This window comes from Peromyscus maniculatus, chromosome 5 (assembly GCF_049852395.1).
Source record: "Peromyscus maniculatus bairdii isolate BWxNUB_F1_BW_parent chromosome 5, HU_Pman_BW_mat_3.1, whole genome shotgun sequence".
In the NCBI taxonomy this organism is placed as follows: domain Eukaryota; kingdom Metazoa; phylum Chordata; class Mammalia; order Rodentia; family Cricetidae; genus Peromyscus; species Peromyscus maniculatus.
Genome location: NC_134856.1, coordinates 139,431,954 through 139,458,032, shown reverse-complemented (window position 1 = coordinate 139,458,032; position 26,079 = coordinate 139,431,954). Strand labels below are relative to the sequence as shown.

The window sequence follows — 26,079 nt, the reverse complement described above, 5'->3', positions numbered from 1 at the left end:
TCTCGTAGAGGTCCTGAGTTCAATTCCCAGCACACACATGGTGGCTCACAACCATCTGTAATGAGATCTGGTGCCCTCTTCTGGCCTGCAGGCATACATGCATACTGGATACATAATAAATAAATAAATCTTAAAAAAAAAAAATAGGAAAAGAACCCATCGATTCCTGTTTTAAGGAAATGGGACTCTTATTTACAAGGCACTCTATATGGACTTAAGAGCTGTCCTAAAGGTGAAGAGCACTGACTGCTCTCCCACTGGACCCAGACGGAGCCCCAGCACCCACATTGCCACTCACAATCTCCTGTAACTCCAGCTCCAGGGGCTCCATCGCCTTCTTCTGACCTGTGTGGGCCTAAGATACATACATAGTTACACATACATGCATGCAGGCAAAATACTCCTGACAAAAAACTTAATAACAATTTTTTAAAAGACCTTTATAAAATTTACTAGAAGAATTTTGGGGGTTGGGGACTTAGCTCAGTGGCCCTGGGTTCGGTCCTCAGCTCTGAAAAAAAAAAAAAAAAAAGAATTTTGAATCTAATAAACAGCAGAATTGCAGGATACAAAATATAGTTTTGTTTTTTAACTCTTTGAGGGCCTGCCACCCAGCTCCCAAATAAATATACAGATTTATTCCTACTTATGAATGCCTGGCCTTAGATTGGCTTGTTTCTAGCCAGCTTTTCTAACTTAAATTATCCTGTTTCTCTTTTACTGCATTTTACGTCTGGGCCTTTTATTTTTCTCTATTCCATATATATCTTTCTTTCCTTAGCCCAGGCTAGCTGTGTGGCTGGGTGGCTGGCCCCTGGTGCCCTCCTCTCCTCCTTTTCTCACTCCTCGCTCACTTTCTCTAGCCTAGATTTCCCCTATTTCTCTCTCCTGCCTAGCTATTGGCCGTTCAGCTCTTTATTAGACCAATCAGGTGTTTTAGACAGGCAAAGTAACACAGCTTTACAGAATTAAACTAATGCAGCAATAAAGAATGCAACACATCTTTGCACCATTAAACAAATGTTCCACAGCATAAATGAATATAACACATCTTAAACTAATATTCCACAACAACAAATCAACATCTAAAGAACAAGACAAAGTTGGACATGGTGACCCATGGGTGCCTTCAATCCCAGCACTCAGGAGACAAAGGCAGGCAGATCTATGTGAGTTCAAGGCCAGCCTGGTCTACATAGTAAATTCTGGGTGTCTACACAGGCCTTGTCTCAAAACAACAAAATCTCAAAGAATAAAAACATCCTTTTATACTAATTCTGCATTCCCAGGCAACTTTGGATCACTTCTACATTGACCAATGTATCTATCGATAAGTCTGTTAAAACTTGGAATTTGGGGTGATGTTTCATTTATTGTCTATAGTTGCTACTTTGTTCTTCTGGGTAGCCCACTAGAGACCACCACTTACAGTACATAGTCAATTGAAAGTCTTGATTCTAGCCAGCTGGGACCACACCCAGGTATTCAGGGACTTGGGTGTGGTCCCGAGGGCCCAGATCACCAGTTTTGTTTTGTTTGCTTTCTAGACAGGGGTTCTGTGTGTAGTTTTTGGTGCCTGTCCTGGAAGATGACCAATCTTTTAAAGGCAGGAACCACCACCACATCCTGGCACCTCGCTCAGCCGCTGTAGGGAAGTTTTCAAGAAACAGGCAGTTTTAACAAAATCGGAGAAAAGCAGTTAGTTAGCTGGAGGGGATTCCACACAAACAGGGAGTTTTAACAGAAGCTAAGTTAGCTGACTTCTGGGTCCTAGAATAGAGTTGGATAATTTTCTATGGGATTCTCCATCAAGAGCGGCAAGAAGCCGGGTGGTGGTGGCGCACGCCTTTAGTCCCAGCACTCGGGAGGCAGAGGCAGGCGGATCTCTGTGAGTTCGAGGTCAGCCTGGTCTACCAAGTGAGTTCCAGGAAAGGCGCAAAACTGCACAGAGAAACCCTGTCTCGAAAAACCAAAAAAAAAAAAAAAAAAAAAAAAGAGCGGCAAGAATACATGATAGAGGAACTTTTGCACTGTCTTGCCCTGTCACCACTTAATGACCAGAATGGTTGGCATTTATGATTGGTGTAAGCATTGCAACTCTGATGGAAAGGGGTTCTGGCAATCGGCAGCCAAGGAATACTAAGTGTTACAGCTCAGATGGAAAAGTGTTCCGGCATTTGGGAGCCAAGGAATAGCACAAATCACAGAGAGCGTAGCAGCTTATCCCTGCTCCAGGGAAAGATTGCTGCAATGTACCAGCTTTTGCTCCAGCAGCGCAGGGCTTCACCAACGAAGTTGTTAGTTACAATTCTGCTCAGGTTTCCACAACTCTGGTCCCCTAGGGGAAGGTTTCCCCAGCCAAAGCGTTAAAGCCCTTCTCTGCTCCGCTCGGTCCAGGCTTCATCTCTGCTCTGGCGAAAAAAGAGATTTGTTTATTGGGAGGGAAGAATCCACTCTGCCAGGGTGAAAAAAGACAGCCGCGAACTGAACAGGCAGGCGAGCAGGGCTTATACAGTCTTCCATGAAGAAGTTTTTCTGGGTGGGAATTGGTCAGATTTCAGTCCCTTGAGCTCTGATTGCCTAGATCTCGTCCTCGGGGATTGGTTCGTTTTCTGCTTAGTTGGTTAGGGGCAGATTTGGATCTGGTTTCAGGGCTAAAGTGTTTCTTTCACTGGCTCTGGATTCAGGGCCAGGGTGGGTTTCTTTGGCCGGTCCTTTCTCCTACAGTTGGCTCCTACAGTTCCCTTCGGGGAACCGCATCATCTGGTTATTCCCTTTACTCGCAAACCGGGGCTCACCATCACTCCTGTTACATGCAGGAAATCCAGTGATTGCGCACAAGGTCAGACACACAACAGTGTTCCCTCCTCTACTCAAGGTTCCAACTAATCCTAAACATCCATTCGGCCTCTGAAGCGTGGAGACAGAGGGGCTCCTGGGCGTGCAGCCCAGTAGCCGTTTGCTGGCTGCCGCCGAAGGCTTGTCCACATCTCGCCACCAGGCGGCGCCGCAGGAACTTTGAGTCCCCACGACCCACGCGACCCCCAAGTCTTCCTCAAAGACCCGCGTGCCACTGGCGTGCGACCAGGAACAATTTGGCCGAGCCCGGAGCCACAGAGCCCACCCGGAAGCCTCCTGGCGCGACTTCCGGATTTCACACCCGGAAGTGGCCCCAAGTGCGTGGCCCCAAGGTGGGCGTGGCCACAGCCGTGGGGACCAGGGCGAGAGCAGCATGGAGTTCCCGCTGCCGCCGCGCGAGGCGGCGAGCTTCGTGACAGAGAACAGTCGCGACGTGTACGTGGACCCCGAGGGCGTGCGCAGGATGGCCGAGCTGCTGCTGCCCGCGGCCGCGGCGTGGCGCGTGGAGCAGTGGAAGTCCCTGCACGAGCTCAACCCGCGCGGGGCCGACGAGGCTGCGCTCAACTGGGTGTTCGTGGTGGACACGCTCAACTTCTCCTTCTGGGCGGAGCAGGAGGAGCACAGGTGTGAGGTGCATTACGGCGGGAGAGCGTACACCGGCTACTGGGCCCTGTGCGCCGCCGTGAACCGAGCGCTCGACCAAGGTGGGTGTGGCCGGCCCTTCGCACCGGTCGCCCGGTGCGGGTCGGGAGGTGTCCTCTGCCGGAGGCCGAAGTCTACACACAGCAGCCGTCTGTCAGTCAGCAGAGGTGACTGTTGGACCCAGAGTGCCCCGAAGACCACCAAGAGACGGAAACCGATGCAAAAGCAGACTCTGTGTTGTTACTAGTTAACTCGGGACTCTCCGTCAGCCTGACAGCAGCAGAGCAGGAGAGACCCCCCCCCCCATTAGCAATGGGGCAGGGCTTTTAAAGCAAGGGAGGCTTGGGGTCTACAGACTACATAGAACAGGGTGGGGGGAACAGACTCAGGATTGGTTTATGGGAGTGGCAATCAGGTTAGTGACTTTTAATTGGCTAGGGTTGTCGGCAGCAGTAAGTTTGCTGCCTTAATTTTAAATGCCCTTTTTGGTCCCGTCCCAGTTAAGTTGTTTGTGTGAAAAATGTGCATTTTGGTTCCGGAGGGTGCTGGGGATCAGTTCCCCTTTGGTTTTTCGTGTTTGGAAAACAGTGTTGGGCTTGCCTCCGGATACAGAGTAACCAGTCCTTGACCCCTGCTGTTAGAGGGGTATTTAAGCCCATGTTGGTATGAATTAAGAGCTGCTTCCCTGAGAACTGAAACTGGGTGTCTAGAGTGCTGTTGAACCTCGGCGTCCCTCGCCAGATTTCGTGCTCCAGCTGCACCGGCGCAGCAAGGGTTGTTAGTTGGGGGTTACCGTAATCATTTGGGGCAGGCCTGGAGCTGCCTTGAAGGCTGGCTGGACGGGGACGTACTGACTGGGAGCTAACTCAGTGGTCCAGGCTCTGTCCTTGACTCATGCACATAGCTCTGAGTTGGTGAGGGGTCCCAGACAATAAACAATTGGCTGAGCCTTGAGCGGTCAGAGTACGTGCAGAAAGGGAGCCACTGCAAGACAAGGATTTTGTCTTTTGTTTATGGCGCTCCTAGAAACTGCTTGCTCCTGTTAGGGCTTCTGCCTGGTCCTTTCAGTGACAAAGCCAGTTTTCTTTAAAAAAAAAAAAAAAAAAAAAGTCACTTTAAGTTGGCCATAGTGGCTCCTGTCCACAGTCCAGCACTCCAGGCCACAGCAGGAACAGGAGGATCACCGGTTTCTAGGCCAGCCTGAAGAGCGTAGTTTCAGGCCAGGCTTGTAGGGAGTGAAACCCTGTCACAGGAAAATAAATGAAAAGTGAAGGCCACCTGAAGAAGAAAAGGACAGATTATAGAACGTTTTACACAGTGTCACATTTTACAGCGATGTCACATTGCTGTCGTGAGTAGTGTTGGAGTAAATACACAGCGAAGCAGGGGTTACTTCAGATTGTTATTTGTGCACCTTTTATGCATATCTGGAGCACTTATTTAGAGTTATTTATTTTGTTTGTATGTTGTTGTTTTGTTTTGCCTGAATGCATATCTGTGCACCATGTGCATGTAATGCCCACGGAGGTCGATGCCCTTGAACTACAGTTTCAGAAGGTCGTGAACCGCCACGTGGGTGCTGGGAACTGAACCCTAGCCTTCCGACAGAAAGACATCTCATTGAGTAGCCCTGGCGGGTATAGAATTCAGACTTCACTGGCCTTGAACTCACTGGGATCCCATCCTGCTGCCTCACCCCCTACCCCGGTGCTCAGAGTAGGCCAGCAGCACCGCACTCCATTGTCTTTAATGAGAATTTGATTCCATATTATTTACAAGTTGTGAAAATCTCTGAATTTTCTCTTTAAAGGGATACCAATAACTAGTGCCTCCTACTACGCCACAGTGACTCTTGATCAAGTTCAGAATATATTTCGTTCAGACACAGCCACGCCCATGCCTTTAATAGAAGAGAGGCATTGGATTCTAAATGAGACTGGGAAAATTCTGCTGGACAAGTTTGGAGGCTCTTTTCTTAATTGTGTCAAAAAATGTGAAAAGAGTGCACTGAAGTTAATGTACCTGGTTGTTGAAAATTTTCCTTCTTACAGAGATGTGGCAGTGTTTAAGGTGAGTTTGTCGCCAGAGGATTTGGAATCCGTAATGATTCTGAGTTAATGCTTTTCTTAACAGAGCTGTTTTTAAGGCTAGCAGCTTAAAATTTGAAGCTTGTTTACTGTGGACTAGAAGCAATAACGAAATTTGTCTTTCAGATCCATTATTTTTTGTTTTCCAGTTGGAGATTTCCTTTATTTTGTCTTTTATTCCTTTAAAATGTTTCAGCCCTCAAAATAATGCTGTCACTTGAGGATAAAGAAGCACCTTTAGTACTTTAAAAGTTCACGATGTTGGATGAGAATCAGAAGGTAGAATGTATAACAGTTTTTCTCTAGGAAAAAAGTATTTCTTGGAAAGCTTGGTGTATGTTTTCTTACACAGTTATAATAATTTGTTTTATGATACAAAAAAAATTAAATGGGTGTACTTTTTAATGATGAGCATTGGTTTTATGCTCCCACTACACACCTAGGTTTCATTTTTGTGAAATCCTTTGGAAGCCTTGTCACTGAGTATTTTCTGTTTTGACTGATTAATTTTATGTGTATGAGCTGTGAGCTCTCGGCCTCCTGTGCTATGCCGTCAGTCATGCCTGTGGCCCGTGGCCGATCTCCTCCCCCAGAATCTCCCAATGGATCTGTAAACCCAAACCAACTCTACTTTTTCTAAATTGCTTCGGATCATGGTGCTTTATCACAGCAACAGATAAGCAATTAAATCTCCCTCCTCCAGGCTGAGTTTCTTTTCTTTTTTAGATGTGTTTAGCTTGTGTATGAATGTTTTGCTTGCCTGTGTCCATGTGTGCCATGTTCATGGTTGGAAGGAAGGAGTTCAGAAGAGGGTGTCCCCAGGAGCCAGCGCTAGGGATGGTTGAGAACCACTCGTGGGTGCAGGGAACCTGCTTCCTCTCACCCAGAAGTCCCCAGTAGCCACTTAGAAATGTTCTTTTCATAAAAGGAGGTAAACCTTTTATGAAAGGTTAGGTAATAGGTTATTTCTCATTATGATGGGGTATTTTTATAAGATATCATTTTTTACTGTTTAAAATTTATGTTTTTACATTTTTACTTCTCTGTGTGTGCATGTGCACACGCCCAACCACTTGTGTACACTGCATGTGTGTCAAGGCACCCATGTGGATGTCAGAGGACAAATATGTAACCGCTGGACTATACTCCCCGACCACAGATAAGCATGTGGTCAAGGTTAAAGAATTTCTCAAAAACAATGCTGTCTACATATCAAAATAATAACTAGTTGAATTATAGCACATTGACATATATTTATGACTAATATTGAAAATGAGTGCGAGAGACTGGAGAGCTAGCTCAGAGGTTAAGAACACTTACTCAGAAGGGCAGTGGTGGCTCAAGCCTTTAATCCTAGCACTCAGGAGGCAGAGCCAGGCGGATCTCTGTGAGTTCAATACCAGCCTGGTCTACAGAGCCAGTTCCAGGACAGGCTCCGAAGTTACACGAGAAAACTTGTCTCAACCCCCACCCCACCCCCCAAAAAAACCAAACACTTGCTTTCCCAGAGGACCAGTGTTTGGCTCCCACCACCCGTGCTGGGCAGCTCACTGCCACCTGTGACTCCAGCTCCAGGGTATCTAATGCCTCTGGCTTCTGCAGGCACCCATGCATGCGTCATAGACCACCACCACCCCAAACACGTGCGCAAATGATTAGAAATGAAATAGTTTGTTTTTTTCCTTTTAAAGAAAGAAAATGCTGGCGTCTAGGGATCTAGCTCCTTGGTTGCTCGCTATAGCTCCCTGTGCTTACCTTGTGCACATGAAGCCCCGAGTTTGATCCCTAGCACTGGGGGGTGGGGGGAGGGAGGGAGAAAAGAAAAGAAGAAGAAAATGACTACTGAATGCCGAAAGGTATCAAGACTGAATATGGTGATATTTTATTTGTGGTGAAATGTGATCTTATTTGTAGGTTAATAAATAAAGTTACCTGGGGGTCAGAGCTAATAGCAAGCCATAGCAGAAGTCTGGCAGTGGTAGCACATGCCTTTAATCCCGATCACATGACAGGCAGATCTCTTGTGTTCAAGGATACAGCCAGCATGGAGACACAGGCCTTTAATCTCAATACCAACCACAGAGACCTAGAGGTCAGTATAGACAGGCAGTGACGAGGAGGTCATGTGGTTGGGTTTACAACCAATAAGAAGGCAGAACAGAAAGTCAATAAAAAGACAGACACACAGGAAGTAGGTCTCTTTCTGAGGGCTTTTAACTCAGCATTTGCCTCTGTGTTTCTTATTTAATAAGACCGTTACATCTACACTGAATATTTTGTGTACCTTGGGTAGCCGGGTGAGGGGGTGGTGGTGGTGTGGGACATGACAAAACCAGGCAGGCATAGTGGGCACGCCTTTAATTTGAGCACTAGAGAGGCAGAGGCAGATATGTCTCTGAGTTTGAGGTCAGCCTGTTCTATGGAGTGAGTTCTAGTACAGCCAGAGCTACACAGAAACCCTGTCTCAGAAAACAAAAACAGAGGATTTGTAATGATAATGTTAATGTTTCGAGACAGGGTCTCACTGTGTAGCCCTTGCTAGTCTGGGCACTGTGTAGACCAGGCTGCCCTCAAACTCAGAGATCTGCTTGCCTCTAGCGCTGGGATTAAATGCATGAGTTGCACACTGGGCAAGAATAATTTAAAAATTACATGTATTTATTATGTGTTTGGGTCAGGGTTGTGTGCTGTAGTGCAGTGTGAGTGTGGAAGTCCTGGGCAACACAGACTTTAGCTTGCTGAGCCATCTTGCTGTTAGATCCTTTTATTTTCTGTAAAAAGTTTATAAATTCTTACCAACAGAATAGGATTGTTGTCTCTTGAAAAAATGCTTTCAACAAGTGCCCTTTTTTGTTTTTTTGGGACAGTCTGTCTCCATCAAGTGCCTTTTTTAAATAGTATACGTTAAGAGTACACAGAAGCCACAGTGATCTGTATTCTTCACTTACCAGGGGAAACTGATTGCCTTTTACAAACGAGCCCAGATCCTGGTGGCGGACACATGGAGTGTGCTGGAAGGAAAGGGAGATGGCTGCTTTTGGGACATCTCCAGCATCACCATATTTGCTGATTACAGACTGCCACAAGTTCTCCTTTACTTTGGAGCCCTGAAATACTCGAAGGAATTACTGAAGAAGCTTCTCAGAGGTTTGCAACTTACATCCTTGTTTGCTGTTCTGTGGTTTGTTGCTGAGTCTGTTTGGGCTTGTTTACAAACAACTTTGCTTACAGTGTGGAATGTGGACAGATTAAAAATTGTGTTTATATGGACATTATAATTTCAGAGCTTGATAAATGAAACCTATTTTGTTACATGGAGATGTGTAGAATACATGTAGTGACTGATGTGTGTTAACTGAGCCGACTAAAGTACATTGTGATATGAAGGTGGTATCAGAGAGGTGGTAGGTACAAGATTTTGAGTCGAGAGAGTTAAGGCCTGCCACTGAGTTATCTTTTGTAGTCATGATTGGGCACAGTTACAGACATGAGGCCGGGCATCTTGCATGTTAGAATAGGTAAGGTAAATTAAAAAGTTTGTGTGAAAGTTGTTGCACAAATCCTAAATGGTAGTATAATAAAAACTCAGAGCCATTAATCCCAGCACTCGGGAGGCAGAGGCAGGTGGATCTCTGTGAGTTCGAGGCCAGCCTGGGCTACCAAGTGAGCTCCAGGAAAGGCGCAAAGCTACACAGAGAAACCCTGTCTCGAAAAACCAAAAAAAAAAAAAAAAAAAAAAAAAAAAAAAAAAAAAAAAACTCAGAGCCAGATATTGGAGTAAATGCCAAGAGATCGAATGTCTCTAAGTCTTCAGCCAAAGGCTCTAGTTCCTGTCTCCTCACACCTTACGTGCCTTTCTCCGCCCAGCCATTTCACTTCCTGTCTCAGCCTTCCTAGTGCTGGGATTAATGGTGTGTGTGCTTCCTAAATACTGGGGTTAAAGGTGTGTGCCACCACTGCCTAGCTCTGTTTCTCTCCTAGACAGGATCAATCTCATGTAGCCCAGTGTGGCCTTGAACTCACAGAGATCCAGACGGATCTTAAAGGGTGTGCGTCACCACTGCCTGACCTCTATGTTTAACTCTGTGGCTGGCTCTGTCCTCTGATCTTCAGGCAAGCTTTATTTCTTAGATTACAAATACCACCACAGAAAGTGACTTCTTTTTACAAGAAAAAGGACTGTATTACTTTCATGTTAGTTCTTTATTTTTTAACTTTTTTTTGGGGGGGGGGAGGGGTTCGAGACAGTTTTGGTGCCTGTCCTGGATACCAGCAAGCTGTGTATCGTATTGGTTTGGACACATTTCTCCCCTCCTTTTCTGCTGAAATCAGCCAGTGAACTCAAAGATAACTTGGTCATGAAAACGCTGTAGTTTCTTTAGGTTCGGTGTTGTGCTTCTGGCTAGTGAAGGGCCCCAGCAGGCCCCAGCATAGCAAATGTGGTGCCAACGGTTCCCCTCCCCTGAAGAAAACCGTGAGATCACACTCCTAAAGCCAGCCGCCAGGAGCTAGGCCCTTGTTTGGCCACTTCCTCCTCCTGAGGCTGACTACCAAGGTTCAGCTATCAAAGTATTAAACTCCAACACAAAATCCCCCTTTGGCCACCCTAATTAATGTGCCCAATTAAAATTAAACACCTCATCCTAACATGGTTTCCCCTTTTCCCTTTATAAACCGCCATTTTCCTATGGGCCACATCTGTCTCCTTTATATCCAGAGGCAGTCCTTTGCCCCTGGAAAAAATATTCCTTTCCTCTCCCTCCTTCCCCACCCAACCCCTCTATCTCCTGTCTTTGTCTCTTATTCCTGCCCTTTGTCCCTCTGGGGCAAATCAGTCTTTGTGCCGAGAACTTGGTCTTGTGTCCTGTGCTGACTGATTCTTTCACATTCCCCCGTTCCTTTTCTGCTGAAATCACAGTTAGCTGAAAGATAAGTTCTTCGTGAAATGCTGTAGTTATTTTAGGTGTAGCACTGTGCTTATGATTTGGGTTCTAAGAGACTTATTGCAAAGCTGTGAGCCAGCGTGCTTCAAGAGTCCATTCATGTTGTCCTCAGTGGCCTCTTACCAGAGTCGGTGTAAACTTAGCCCTGGGTTCTCTACCTGCAGAGACCTCAGCCACATGGGTGCTTTCTGGAGTGAGTATCGGCTAGTTGGAAAATAAACAAACTCTGTTTCCTCCAGTTTGGATAACACATGTTGAGAGGAAACAACAGCCAGGAAACTGTTGGGTAGCTGTCCTCTGACGTATTCCTTATATTGACCTCACTCGGGTCCCCTTATGTGAGGTCATGCACACAGTTTTGGTAAGTGGCTCTGGTATGAAGCTCCTACATGGAGGAAACCTATGAGAATGCTCATCTGTATCTCTACCATTTAGTTCTGATTCACGTCTTAAGAAGCCTTACCGCTAACCATGTGTTATGGAGCACACCTTTAGTCCCAGCATTGGAAGACAGAAGCAAACAGATCTCTGTGAGTTCTAGGCCAGCCTGGTTTTACCTAGTGAGTTACAGGCCACTCAAAGCTACATAGTAGGACCCTGTCTCCGAAAAAAAAAAAAAGTCCTTTAAATTTCGGGCTACCATATCTTCATATAACAGATTTGCTTGAGGAACTAGTATGTGCACAGTGTAATACTAGGTTCTGGTTCTGGGAGTACTGAATCAAACAAGCCAGACACAGCCTCAGTCACTGCGAATTTAACTTGTGTTCTTACATTAATGCCTAGACTTCATTTTTTTTTTGTTGTTGTTGTTGTTTTTTGTTTTTGTTTTTGTTTTTCCAGACAGGGTTTCTGTGTAGCTTTGGAGCCTGTCCTGGAACTCACTCTGTAGACCAGGCTGGCCTCGAACTCACAGAGATCAGCCTGCCTCTGCCTCCTGAATGCTGGGATTAAAGGCAGGCACCACTGCCGCCCGGCAATGCCTAGGGTTCTAAGTGATTTCCTTTCCCTTTTTTAATTCTTGCAGGAGAAATGCTCTTAAATGGAGATAGACAAGAGGTGGAAATTAGAGGTTGCTCAATTTGGTGTGTCGAGATGATCCGGGATTGTCTTCTGGAGCTTTTTGAGAAAAGCGGTGAGAAACCTCAGGGCGAGATCAACTCTGTTCTTCTGGATTTTCACTTGTGGGACTATGCCCGCAACCACAGGAATGACATGAGAGGAATTCCCTTTCATCGCACACGCTGCATTTATTACTGACCCTGAATGTAAATGGATCCAGTGTAAATACTTGCACTTTTAGGTCATACAGTCATTTGCATCATTTTGATTTGATATAGATAGAAATCACAAGAATAGGTAATTGACTATCCAGTCTTTTCTTTTTTTTTTTCTTGGCATATCATTGTGTGTTCCCATAATCCCATAATCATATTGCATAATCTTCATTGATAATAGCCATGTTCTTCTTCTTTCCCTCTTTTGTGTTTCTATGGCCCTGGGGTCCTTGTGTATGCTAGGCAAGTACTCTACCACTGAGTCACAGGCCAATTTACTTATTTTCTATGTGCTATAATAATTAATATTAGATGGCGTACTTTAAGGATGAATCTTTAGCCTTTCCAGCTGCAGAAGGACTCAGTCTCTCTCAGACTGAGACACCCTTCCTTTTTTATTTACGAGGGCATCTTTATTATTCTCCAATTTACACTTTTAGCAAGTCGATATCCATATCCCCAAAACATCCTAAGCTTCCAAAAGGACAATGGCAAATGCAGATTCTCAATTTACAAATATCACAGTGTGCCGGATTTTTCCCAGCTAAGTTTTGCATAGGCTTTGCACCCTTGGGACTCTCTCAGACAAGACTGACTTTGAGGGCAACAAGGAAAACAAAAGGTGGATCAAGGCTAGGTGCTCTGGAGCCAGACTAGGTGTAGCTCAGTGGGAATTCTCCCATCAAGGAATGCTTGGTATGGTGTGGCACACATACATGTAATCCCAGTACTCAGAAGTTGGAAGCTGAGGGATCATGAGTTCTAGACCATCCTGGGTTATCTTAAAAGTCAAAAATAAGTGCTAACGAGACAGTTCCCCAGTTAGCGACATTTGCTGCTCTTGTAGAGGACATGAGTTTGGTTCCCAGCACCCACCCTGGGCACTAACAACTACCAGTAACTCCAGTTCCAAGAGATCAGTGCCCTCTGCTGGCCTCCACTGTAATCCGCATACATGTGCACATACACATAAAGTCTTTAAAAAAAAAAAATGGGCTATGAATGCAGTGCAGTTGATGGAGTGAGTGCCTGCCATGAACAGGGACCCTGAGTTCAGTTCCCAGCACTGTATAAAACCAAGTGTGTGATGTTGCATACCTGTGATCCCAGCACTGAGGAGACGGAGTCAGGAAGGAGACATTTAAGGTTATTCGTCTCAGCTAGATAGTACAAGACTAACCTAGAATACTTAAGACCTTGTATTATTTTTAATACAGCACTCTAATTAATTCTTTGAGAATTGTATACAGTGAACTTTGATCCTACCCCCTCAGTCTACCCCTAACTCCTCCCAGATTCACTCTTACCTCACCACCTCCAAGAACTTGTCTTTGAAAAAAATAAAAAAGATCAAGCTTGGCATTTGGGGGCTTTTTGTTGGTAATAGTAGTGGGTTTTGAATATCTGTTTGCCTAAATGTTTGTTTTTAGACTTCACTGGAACTGAATTAAGATCTTAGAAACTTCTTTAACATGGAATGGAATATTATCATCAAGATAGAATTTTCCAAGTGTAATTTTAAGAGACTTACAGTAAGATGATTTCCTGTGTCACGGAGCTAAGTACCAAAGCTCTGGTACAGCTGGTTAGTGTGTGGAGATGAATGCCTAGGGCCTCTCCTCACCCCTGCCTTCTTGCTGTAAGCACATAAACCAGGGAGAGGTGCTTTGTGTCTGAGTACCCTGCTGCCATCTGCTGGACACTTGTGACAGTGACTAAGCAGTACACAGCTTACGTGGAGTAGCTGGTGCCTGTCCCTCCTCCTTGTGTGATTCAAGGGCAGGTGATCCTGTGCCCATCCAGAGGTAGGTGTGGTACAGTCTCAGTGAGTAACTGTCAACCTGTCTCCTTGCTTGTGATCATCCTGGTGGCGGGGGATGCAGCTGTCAGGAAGGACACAGGGAAGTTCTCTTCTTTGAGAGATGGTCTGTTGAAGCATGGCAGCTGAGACAATCGTAGCCTTTGTTTTTATTCCATTTGATGTTGGGAATGGAACCCAGGGCCTCTGGTATTCTGTAGGTAGGCAAGTACGCTCCCACAGAGCCACACCCTCCCCCATTGCCGCCAATTTGAGGACCAGAGTTCTGCTGTACCCCTGGTACCTGTTGTGTTTGTGCACTTCATGCTTGAGACAAAAAACACATTACATTTTCAGTTTGTTTTGTTATGTACTGTGTGTGTGCACATGCATGTGCTTGCCATGGCACATGTGTGGAGTTCAGAGGGTAACTTGCAGGTGTTGAGTGTCTTCTACCACCATGTGGGGTCCAGTGATTTAACTATGGTCATCAGGCCTGGATGGGTTTTTATGTACCATGTGCATGCAGGGTCCTGCAGAGGCCACAAGTGTCACTGCCCTGTAATTGAAATAATGGGGTTATACACCACCTGATGAAGGTGCCCCGAACCAAACCAAGGTCCTCTGAAAAGGAGTAAGCACTCTTAACTGCTCCAGCCCCTTGCGGAAAGTAGTTTTCACTGCTCAGCCCGCATGTTACCACTGGCTTCTGAGGTCGCTACATCAAAGCAAAGGGCACACTGTTTTCAGGCTGCTTTCAGAAATTGTTTTCTCTATGCTACAAATGCAGCAGCTGTGCATTTGGAAGCCAGGCCACCATATGTCACAAGTAGCTTTACACGTTTGCTATGACAGAGCTCAAAGTCTGTCAAGAAGAGCATCTATAGGAAGCCTCGGTGGGTCATGCTTGTGATTTCAGAATTCTAGAGGCAGAGGCAGGAGGATGACTGTGAGTTTGAGGTCAGTCTGTGCTATATAACGGAATTCTACTATTAGCCTGTACCATAATAAAAGGCCCTACCCAAGTAGTAACAACAAAAACCTATGGGGAACAAAAATTTTCGTTTTCCAAGATTTTCTCCAAAAGACAAACTGTTAGTTTGACTTTTATAATGTGAAGAGCAGCTATTACAGCCTCATCACTTTCTTCCCTATTTCGCTGTTCTCAGGGTGGGCTAAAGGTCCGTTGATAATAACTAACTAACCGCTATCCATGTTGCAGGGCTGAAATTCAGTTTTTAAAATTTGATTGTGTGTTTTTTGTTTTTTGTTTTGTTTTTTAACTTATTTTATGTGTGCGAGTGTTTTGCCTGTATATAGGCATATGCACCATGTGTGGTGCCCAGTGCCTACAGAAGTCCCATCTCCTGGAACTAGCGTTCTGAACAGTTGTAAGCCATCATGTGGGTGCTGGGAATCATACGCAGGTCCTCAGCAAGAACACGTGCTCCTAACTGCTAAGCCATCTCTCCAGTCCCTAGTTCAATTAAGTTTAATGAAGCCTGGGTCAAATGAAATGAAAGAATCTGTGAGGAGGCTGGAGAGAGGACTTGAGAGCACTGGCTGCTCTTGCACAGGACCTGGGCTCTCTTCCCAGCACCCACATGGTGGCTCACCACCCTCTGTGACTCCACTTCTAGGAGATCTGATGTCTTCTCTGGCTTCCTCAGGCACAAGGCACACATGTGGTACAGAGATACATATTGCAGACAAAACATACACACACATAATAATAAATCCTTTTTCAAAAATAATAGGTGATGATGGTATCTGAGAAGCCTAGAAACTCTTTGAGACCCAATAGAGTATTGGAAAGCAAACAAATAAAAATCTATAAATTCATAATATGAGTAATTACACATACTCTAAGGAAAGAAACTATATTTGGTTTTGGTATGTTGGTAGGAGTCAATTCATCACTGTCAAAATTGATAAATGAAAGAAGGGAAGCAGCACTAGCCCTCTTATTCCTGCACGAACACCATTTCAGGGTAACTAGGTGGAAGGAGGCCTTTGTTATAGAATAATGTGAGCTAATGAATGTAAAATGACTATTAGAATTTGAGGGCTGGAGAGATGGCTCAGAGGCTAAGAGCACCGGCTGCTCTTGCAGAGGTCCTGAGTTCAATTCCCAGCAACCACATGGTGGCTCATAGCCATCTATAATGAAATCTGATGCCCCCTTCTAGCATTCAGGAATACATGCAGACAGAACACTGTATACATAATAAATAAATCTTTAATTAAAAAAAAAAAAAGGCCAGGTGGTGGTGGCACACGCCTTTAATCCCAGCACTCCGGAGGCAGAGGCTGGTGGATCTTTGTGAGTTCAAGGCCAGCCTGGTCTACGGAATGTGATCCAGGAAAGGCACAAAGTTACACAGAGAAACCCTGTCTCCAAAAAACAAAAACTATATATATATTTTACTGTTCTGCAATCCAATGAATAGATCTTGAAAATGACTATCAGTGGCCACTGAAGTCATTAGGTGAGATACTGAGGAGGGAGGGGCTAGAGAGGTGGCTTAGAGGTTGAGAAAACTCTGCTCTTGCAGAGGATCAATGTTCGATTCCTAGCAGGCACATGGCATCTCCCAACCATATGTATCTCCACTTCCAGAGAACCCAGCACCCTTTTCTGGCACCAGGCACACATGTGGTGCAAAGACATACATGCCGGCAAAACACCCACATAAAAATAATCTTTAAAAGCAGGTTGTGTGGACATCACCCATCTGGTGGTGTGCTGCAGGAAGTACACAGCCACCCTGATCTTGCCATAAGCTCTGAACATGAATCTAATAAAGACCTCAATTCTACTGTTTTACAAAAATGAAGGCAATAAAAGAAGTTAAATGAAAACACAGATAGGCTAGATCAAATCTAGTTTAAGAAATTCTGCTGGGCAATGATGGCATACTCCTTTAATTCCAGTATCTGGGAGGCAGAGCAGGAGGCTCTCTTGAGAGTTTGAGGCCAGTCTGGTCTACAGAGAGTGTTCCAGGACAGCCAGGGTTATTACACTGAGAAAACCTGTCTCAAAAAACCAAAGGAAAGGACAAAGGAGAGAAAAGGAAAGGAAGGGGAGGGGAGGGGAGAGGAGGGGAAGAAGGGAAGGGAGAAGAGAAAGGAAAGGGGGAGGGGAGGGAGAGGGAGGAAAAGAATTCTGTACTAATTGATGGAGCTTCTTCTCTCCCCCTCTTTTCTCCTCTCTTCCCTTTAACATGCTCTTAGTACATATCCACTCTGTCCTTACCCTTGTGATCCTCCTGCCTCAGCATTTCAAGTGCTGGATTACATTTCACCTGACCCAACATAGATTCCTTTTAATGAATGGTGAAACAAACAATCCATAAAGAAAGGGGGTGGGTGGGTGTGGAGGTTTGGGGGTTGTCTGTCCACAGGTATCCTAAACTTCTGGTCTGCCATTAAGTCCTTTGTGCTCTTATCAGGAAAAACATAATTCTGCCAGGTGGGCAAGGTGAACCTGGGTCAACTATTTGAAAAGAGTTAACTGAAGTGTTTATCTAATTTTTCTTTTATCAATAAAAGCTTGGGAGTCAGATATGGGATAAAAACCTGAATGATCAGAGAAGCGGTGAAGAAGCAACCACTGATGTCCTCTCTGTCCTCCCTTGATCCAAAAGGGCCGAGACTCTTTCTGAGCCCCTCCCTACTACTTCCTGTGTCTCTATATGTCCTCAGTCCTCCAAAACCTCTATGGCTGGTTCTGGTTAGCTAGTAGCTAGTTCTGCCCTCTGATTCAAGATAAACTTGATTGGCATTCTTGGGACTGTCAGGGTACAATCAAAATATCCCACAAGAAAGACTGCTGTACTTAAAATAATTCCAGTAATATGTAATATTTTTGCTGTGTAAATAAATCCCCTATCTGACGGAACAGCCAGACTTTAGTCTTCTTTGTGTAAATTGTTCGAAATGTAACGTGGAGCCAGGACCTGGAAGAGATTTAAGGATGACAGTGTTTGTGGAATGCATAAGCCTAAAGTGTATATAATTTAGTGAAATCTGTTGAACACCCAGCTCCTCCTTGGGCGTTAGTCCAGCCAACAAGCACCGTGAAAGAGATTTTCCTTAATTAATCTCTAAGTGTGTGGAGTGATTTCTCACTAGGAAGTTATTGCAGGCAAAGGTAGGTACACTCAATTGGTATAACAGAAATTATATTTTGTTATGCTGAGGGTCTTCACACAAGGTTTGCACTCCAGGTTCCTGTGATCCTAAGCCTATCTCCCCAAGGCTGCATGTCTTAGCAGGAGGTCAGGTCCAGTCTCTAATAGTAGTCTCCAGTTGAAGGGTCAGGATCCTGGGGGACAGTCTTCAGCAGCAGGACAGATCAGGTGGCATCTCTCCAGTCTTCAGCAGTCCTGAAGAGTATCAAGTGGGTGTCAGGGTTTCTGCTTACAAAGTTGTATGCCTGGTTACCTTGAGTAAGCGGTGTCACTGGGTTCTGGTTATTAGGTACAGCATTGAGTGTAGTGGGGATCCTGACGAGGCTATTTCTGTGTCCAAAAGTCATTTTTAAAATATGTTCATTACAGAAGGCTTTCTATTTTATCAGGGACCTTTCTCCCCTTATTTTGATTTATGCTCTAGACTAGAGCTTCTCAACCTTCCTAATGGTAAGACCCTTAATACAGTTCCTCATGGTGTGGTGACCCCCAACCATAAAGTTACTTTCATTGCTGCTCCATAGCTGTAATTTTGCTATTGTTATGAACTGTAATGTAAAAATCTGTGTTTTCAGATGGTCTTAGGTGACCCCTGTGAAGGGGTTGTGACCACAGATTAAAACTGCTGTTCTAGACAGATCGCTAGAGAGAGCATAGGACCTTTGTGAAGCTCCTGAATCAGTACTCAGCTGAGCCATTCCCAGGCTCAGGACTCAAACTGTGGAAACTGTCTGTCTTTTTTAGCCACTCATTTCCAGGGTAATTTGTTGTTTGGTAGTAGGTATTAAATGCAATAGGTGAATAATGTATCAGTCATCTTTCTGTTACTAGAACAAAATATCTGGGCTGGTTTGAATGAGATTGGCCCCCACAGACTCATGTATTTGAATACTTGGTACCCAGTTAGTGGAACTGTTTGGGAAGGATTTGGAGGTGTGGTCTTGTTGAAAGAGGTGTCACTGGGGGTAGACTTTGAGGTTTCAAGGGCCCAAGCCAGGCCTGGAGGGGTCCCTGCAAGGTTTACAGCAAGTAGGGAAATGATCTGCAAAGAGACAAGAATGAAACTCAGTCTAGACCAATTTTTAGATACCGGTGCTGGGCCATAGCTTCTAGAGTCTGATACCAGATCATTTACGTTAGCCATAGTTAAGCACAGCCCAATTTTGAAAAAAAAAAAAAATTTTTCTGATAACTTATTTCCAAGTGCACAACAAATTTAAGACATCTTTACATTGAGACTTTTTTTTTTTTTTTTTTTTTTTTTTGAGACAGGGTTTCTCTGTGACAGTCCTGGCTGTCCTGGAACTCGCTCTATAGATCAGGCTGGCCTCGAACTCAGAGACCCACCTGCCTCCGCCTCTCCAGTGTTGGGATCAAAGGGATGTGCAGCCACCACCACCCGACCTACATTAAGATTCTTTACAAAGTACATCTGGCTTCTTTCACAAGAATCATTACTGTTGACTCAGAGATAGTACCCAAGATTTAGGGTCTAGTGAGATTAACTGAGGTAAACATAATGCCTGTGGGAGTCAGGATTGGCCTGGCCCTAAGATAACATAGAAGTCTCTTAGGCTGTTGTAAATTACAAGTGACATTACTCATAAGGATGGGTTTTATGGCCTAGAAGTAATGCTCAAGGTTTTAGGGGGAAAGGGTCTGGAAAATATGGGCAGAGCCTGGCTCATCAGACAGCAAAGGATCATCAAGCTGTAAAGCACACCATTCCCAGCATTCCAGGAGGGGCAGGTTAAACATCTTCTTCCTTTGAAGGATGCCTGGGAGTTTAACTTCCCTGGCTTCTCCAGGGCTTATCTGTGTGCACTTCTTGCCCTCCCCAAGGCCCCTGTCTTACCCTCTCCGCCTACAACTTGAAGATCATATGTGTGCTCTCAGCTGCTGCTCCACTGCCTGCCTGTCACCGTGCTCCCCGCCTGTCACCGTGCTCCCCACCACGACGATAATGGACTGACCCTCGGGAACTCTAAGTGAGCCCCCGATTAAATGCTTTCTTCTATACATTGCCTTGGTCTTGGTGTCTCCTCACAGCAGTAGAACAGCGACAGACAACACCTAAGATAAATAACTCACAAATTCTTGTAACAAGAAGTTATCTGGCTCACAGTTTCAGAGGGTTTATATGGTGATATTTTATTTGTGCTGAAATGTGATTTTATTTATATGTTAATAAATAAAGTTGCCTGGGGGTTCAGAGCTAATAGTAAGCCATAGCAGAAGCCAGGTGATGGTGGAGCATGCCTTTAATCCAATCACATGGCAGGCAGAGTCTGTGTGTTCAAGGACATAGCCAGTTTAGAGACACACGCCTTTAACCTCAATACCAACCATAGAGACCTGGAGGTCTGTATAGACAGGCAGTGACGAGGAGGTCATGTGGTTGGGTTTACAACCAATAAGAAGGCAGAACAGAAAGTCAATAAAAAGACAGACCCACAGGAAGTAGGTCTCTTTCTCAGGGAAGGACAGCAGCGGGTGCTAAGAAGGCGGTTTTAGTCTCAGCTCTTAGCTACTGCTCTGACCTCTTGGGCTTTTAACTCTGCATTTGGCTCTGTGTTTCTTATTTAATAAGACCGTTCATCTCCAGGTTTAGTCCGTGGCCAGTCGGTGCCACCCCTGCTCTGACCCGTGGTCAGGCTTACCACATAGCAGCTAGTGCACACAGAAGCAAACGGCTTACCTCCGGACCTCGAGGTAAAAGAGGGGAAGAGGAGAGGAGGCTTCTCGTTAAGGACAGACTCTGGATGGTTGATGAGACATCCGTCACTTCCCAACAGCACATTTAAACCCAGGCTTTAATTCGGCTGGACACAAGCTACAGTAGTGTGAGAGGAACGAACCTCAACTGAGAAAATGTCTCCAAAAGGTGGGGCTGTAGGCAGGCCTGCCGGGCATTTTCTTGATTAGTGATTGATATGAGAGGCCCAGAACATTGAGGGTGGTTCCACCTGGCCTGGTGGTCCTGGGTTCTGTGAGAAAGCAAGCTGAGCAAGCCAGTAAGCAGGACCACTCCATGGCCTCTGCATCGGCTCCTGCTCCAGGTTCCTGCCCTGTTTGAGTTCCTGCCCTGACTTCCCCCCTCACTGGACTGTGACTCAGGATAAACCTGAGCCAAATAAACCATTTCCTTTCCTCTCCAAGTTGTTTCATTACAGCAGTATCAACCCTAAGACACCGGAGTACAGCAATAACTGTTGTGTAGAAAATGTCTTATCTGGTCGTCTTCAGCTAGATTTTCACTGAAGACCAAAATACATTAAACTGCAGGTTCTGTCCTATCACTGAGTTGTGAAATCAGTTGTTTGTGGAAAAAGTCACGGGAAATGAACTCTGGGCCTTGTACATTATAAACACATGCTCAATCACTATACTATACCCTTTGTGCCAATGAAATCAATTTAGGGAGCGTAGTCAACATTAAGTAAAAGTTAAAGGGGGCTGGAGAGATGGCTCAGTGGTTAAGAGCATTGACTGCTTCCAGAGGACCTGGGTTCACACCCACATGGCAACTTCCAATTGCCTGTAACTCCACCTCCAGGAGACCGACATTCTCACACAGACATACATGCAGGCAAAATACCAACAATGCACATAAAATTAAAATAAATTTAAAAAAGAAAAGTTAGAATAAGACCAGAGCTAACTTTTGTTTCATGAAACTCGTTTTCATTTATGTACTTACACATATGTATTGAGTCTTATGGTAATTTTTTTTTCATACTGCCTCATACATTGGGTTCTCAAATTTATCTCTGTTAATGGAACAGGTAAAAGTTGAAAGCCATTGTTCCACTCCCCCCACCCCAACTTTTTTATTCCTAAGAGGGTATCAATATATAGATCAGGCTGACATTGAACTCAGTCTTCTTGCCCAGGTCTCCAAAGTGCTGAGAGTTACTGGTGTTCACCCCTCACCAGGTCAGGTTCTGCACCTGTAAGCAGTGTGGTGCCAGGTGCCTGGGGTCCTGGGTTTCCAGAAGCGAAGGCAAGATTAGCCTGGGCTACATAAGACCCTGTCTCAAAAACAAGCTACCTGAGATGGTAGCTGGATACTGAAAGTCAACGTGGAATCCAGTTTATTCATTTTCTTTTTTTTTTTTTTTGGTTTTTCGAGACAGGGTTTCTCTGTGTAGCTTTGCGCCTTTCCTGGGACTCACTTGGTAGCCCAGGCTGGCCTTGAACTCACAGAGATCCACCTGGCTCTGCCTCCCGAGTGCTCAGTTTATTCATTTTCAAACCTGGCTCACATCTGTGTGTTTACTGGGACGCTCAGAGAAGGCTCCTGGGCAGAGCCAAGCCCGGGACTCCTCAGAGGGGGACCTTTGTGGGCGGGGCCTCTTGTGGGCGGGACCTTGTGGGCGGGCTTTGCGTGAACCTGGGCCTACCTAGGGCGGGGACATCTTGGGGCGGAGCCAGCGGGGGGCGGGGTCGCGGAGGGGAGGGGTGGCGGGAGGCGTGCTGCGCCGTTGCCGGGAGAACTGTTGACAACAAAAGACGTGCGCGCGGCGGGGCGGAGAAAGGCCGCTCTGTGAGGCGGGGGCCTGCGAAGACCTGGGCTGTCCCGAGCCGGACGGTGTGCGGCGGGCCCGACGGGCGCGAAGCTGGCGGCGCCGGCCTGCGGCTGTCCCGCTGAAGATCGCGAACACGGCGGGCGAGCGGCGGACGGAGCGGGGTCCTGAGGTAGCCGCGGGGCCAGGGCGCGGGCCGGAGGGCGGCGGGGCGCGCGCGGCTGCGGCGTGAGGTGGGCGCCGCGGTGTGCCCTGCCCTCGCGAGGGAAGCCTCGGTGCGGCGCCGCCGGTGTCCGCCACCGGCCCGGGGCTGCTCCCCGCTCACGCTCAGGCTCCTTTATGCCGTCGTGAGATGCTGCGAGCTTCGTCACCTGCTGGAACCCGCAGTCCACAACTTCTGCACTCCCGCCACGTCCGGAGAAGCCGGTATTGGAAGACCCTATTCCTGGCAAATGACAAGGCACGAGGCCCAGTACTTACCTTGCACAGTTCAAAAATCCAGTGGGTGTCCCTAAATAGTACCAGCCAATTAGATTTCCCTGCTGTTTGTCTTTTAATAGGTTTCCGAGGACCAAACTGAAGCTGAAAAATAACTGTTGCATACAAGCTTTAAAAAACTTGACTGAATATTGTTTATGAGCCATATATTTATGTATCATTTTTCTTATGATTGCAGTAAGTGATTGCAACAGCATATGGCTACACTGCTTATGTCAACATTGCCATCACAAAAACCAGTGAGGTGAAAATACTCCAACTACAGTTTGTATTTCGTTCATTTGTTTTTGTTTTTTCGAGACAGGATTGCTTTGTGTATCTCTGGCTGTCCTGGAATTCACTCTCTAGACCAGGCTGGCCTCTAACTTGGAGATTCTTCTGCCACTGCCTCCCGAGTGCAGGGATTAAAGGAGTGGGCCACCACTGCACAGTTGAAAAATACAATTGGTATTTTTTTAAATTAGCAGTTTCATCGAAAGAAGTTGGGTTAAGCTTAACATAGACTATAACCGTGTGTGTGTGTGTGTGTGTGTGTGTGTGTGTGTGTGTGTGTGTGTGAATGTGAGCATATGGAGGTCAGAGGACAACTTAAAATTGTCAGTTCTTTACCTCTGCTATGTGGGTTCCAGAGATGGAGTTCAGGTTGTCAGGCATGTGGCCACAACTGCCTTTGCGGCTGAGCCATTGCGCCGGCCCAGACCTTGGCTTTTCCTTACCGAGATGACCTATTTTTTAAAAAAGTGATCTAATCTGTATGATGGCTGTTGGAAGAACCATCAAAGACTGCATCCCTGAATTTCTTAGAGTGCTTTAGAATATAAGTGTTTACCATACATAGGAGTGTTGCTTTTTTGTTGTTGATTTGATTAGAATTATTGATTAGAATTACTGCCAAGCTATGTGTTATCCACCGCACCCCACCCACCCCACTAAAGATAGTTGTTGACTCTGGGATGTTGAAGCTCAAGGGACCTGAGTTTTTAGTAGTGTCACACACAAGGTTTCTGTTGTGATCCTCTGGGGCATTCATTTTTACTGTTGCTCAGCTTTGTTTTTAAGGCCTGGAGAACATTGATTTCATGGCTAACATTTCCGTAACTGTTAGCTGTTGTAGCTCACAGCTCTAATGCCAGTGCTGGGGAGGAGGGGGCAGCAGGACTGCCTTGAGTTCCAAACCAGCCTTGGCCACAGAGGGGGACCTGTGTAAAACCAAAATGAGTATTTCCACACCAAGTAGTCCACAAGATGCCATTGTTGTCCAGTGGTCTTCTAGGCTGGTGATAATCTTAAGACCCACTCTTACAAAGAATATGCCCCTTTCCAGACTGGCTACTTTTCCTCATGCTCCCAAAACAAGCGCTCTGGAAACCAAAAGAGATGTCCAAACAAAACAGGATCCAAACAGCCAATTCAGAATAAACCAGCGCACCACTGTCCAAACCAAGGGGGGCTGAGCCCCAGAAAGAACTCACTGACACACATGTGAGGAGGCACTGCCTGAACATTAAGCATAAGAAGTACCGAGGGCCAGACGGGGGGGGGGGGGGGGGGGGGGGGGGGGGGGGGGGGGCTCCTCCTCTGAAAGCGGATCGTTCTTGGGCCCCCATATTAAGGCATCAGAAACTGTTATAAAAAATTGGCACTTCAAAAAGGAATAAGAAATAGTTTATTCTAGGGCTAAATATGTGTGACCATGGTGCAGTCCCAGCATCTGGGCATGCCTGTAGAAGATTATCATGTTAGTTGATGTAGGAAGACTCGTGTGTGTGTGTGTGTGTGTGTGTGTGTGTGTGTGTGTGTGTGTACACATGATGATCAGAGGACATCTGTGAAAGCCTGTTCTTTCCCATGTGGGTTCAGGGATCAAACTCAGGTTGTCAGGCTTGGTGGCAAGTACCTTTACAAACTGAAACATTTTGCTGTCCTGGGAGATCCATCTTAAATTTGGGAAGGACTGTTTCCTGGGAAGGGAACACTGGCCTATATAAAATGTAGAAGGCAAGCCGAGCACTAGCATGCATTAATTGCTCTTTTCGGGCTGTGGCTATAACGTGATCAGTTTCTTCAAGCTGCTGTCTAGGCTTCCCTGCCATGAATGACTGCACCTTTAAGTTACTGTCAATGGGATGTTGAAATCACAGCACAGGAAAAGGAACTAGACAGTGTTTAGAGTTAGGAAGACGTTTTCCTATTTGTTAGGATTTTTCAAAGTTAAATTCATTGTGTGTGTTGGGGTTGTGGAGTGAGTCATGAACATGAGTGGAAGTCAGAGGACAACTTAGTGGAGTTGTTTTCTCTTTCTGCCTTTCCATGTGTCTCAAGGCTTGTGTGGCAAGTGCTCACCTGCTGAGCTATCACTATAGCCTATAGTTTGGATTGCTTTTGAACTAATTATTTTAATTATTCTGATACAGAAACTCTTAAAACTGCTTTCATGGTTTAATTCTGATGTTTGTGAGATGAAATGCCATTTATCAATACCTTCAAATATAATACAAATAATTTATAAAATTTATTTACTTACTTTGGTTTTTGGAGACAGGGTTTCTCTGTGTGGCCCTGACTGTCTTGGAACTCACTCTGTAGACCAGGTTGGGCTTGAACTTGGAGATCTGCCTGCCTCTGCCTCCCAAGTACTGGTGGTTTGTCACCACCGCTGGGCTAAAATTGATCTATCTATCTATCTATCTATCTATCTATCTATCTATCTATCTATCTATATGTATGTATGTATATATGTGTGCCTGCATGTTTATGTGTAGGCAGTTGTGAGTTGCCTCATGTATGTGCTGGGAACTGAATCAGGTCTCTGGAAGAGCAGTAAGTGCTCTTAACCACTGAACCATTTCACTGCCTTCCCAAATATTTGCTGTTAACATTTTTAGAACTCCTCAGTTATTTTTTTTCCTGAATTTTCTTTTTTTTTTTTTTTTTTTTGGTTTTTTCGAGACAGGGTTTCTCTGCGTAGCTTTGCGCCTTTCCTGGAGCTCACTTGGTAGCCCAGGCTAGCCTCGAACTCACAGAGATCCGCCTGGCTCTGCCTCCCGAGTGCTGGGATTAAAGGCGTGCGCCACCACCGCCCAGCTTTTCCTGAATTTTCTAATTCTGTTAGACATTATTCACTATTTATATTAGTGAACTAGAAAACATTACCACTGTATAAATATACAATAGAATCCTTTATATTTACTCCTTAACTTTATAATTAACCAATTCAGTGTCCCAAGTCCCCTCAACTATTTTGAAGCAAACCTAA

General features: G+C 45.6%; 2 protein-coding genes and 1 long non-coding RNA gene across 16 annotated transcripts in view; 2 read left to right on the top strand and 1 right to left on the bottom strand.

Annotated features, from left to right (window-relative positions):
• Positions 1-3,173: 3,173 nt before the first annotated feature.
• Positions 3,174-13,170, top strand: Qng1 (Q-nucleotide N-glycosylase 1). The gene is made up of 4 exons (XM_006981677.4): positions 3,174-3,563; positions 5,312-5,571; positions 8,540-8,735; positions 11,559-13,170. Exons 1-4 carry the CDS (start codon positions 3,233-3,235, stop codon positions 11,789-11,791), a joined length of 1,020 nt encoding a protein of 339 aa, XP_006981739.1. The 5' UTR covers positions 3,174-3,232; the 3' UTR covers positions 11,792-13,170.
• Positions 13,171-17,773: 4,603 nt separating this feature from the next.
• LOC143273505 (uncharacterized) lies at positions 17,774-20,624 on the bottom strand. Its single transcript, XR_013051679.1, has 2 exons — positions 20,498-20,624; positions 17,774-17,994 (listed from the first exon to the last, which is right to left on the bottom strand). It is a non-coding gene; the product is annotated as an uncharacterized LOC143273505 (long non-coding RNA).
• Positions 20,625-22,228: 1,604 nt separating this feature from the next.
• Kif27 (kinesin family member 27) overlaps positions 22,229-26,079 on the top strand; it is a 96,408-nt gene continuing 92,557 nt past the window's right edge. For 4 of the 14 annotated variants that reach the window (XM_042278572.2, XM_006981676.4, XM_016000222.3 and 1 more), the window contains exon 1: positions 22,687-22,826. The gene's annotated coding sequence lies outside the window, so the exon portion shown is untranslated. Of the gene's footprint in view, positions 22,498-22,579; positions 22,827-26,079 lie in introns of those variants that run through there. The other 10 variants (XM_076573456.1, XM_076573448.1, XM_076573455.1 and 7 more) reach the window with 6 other exon arrangements.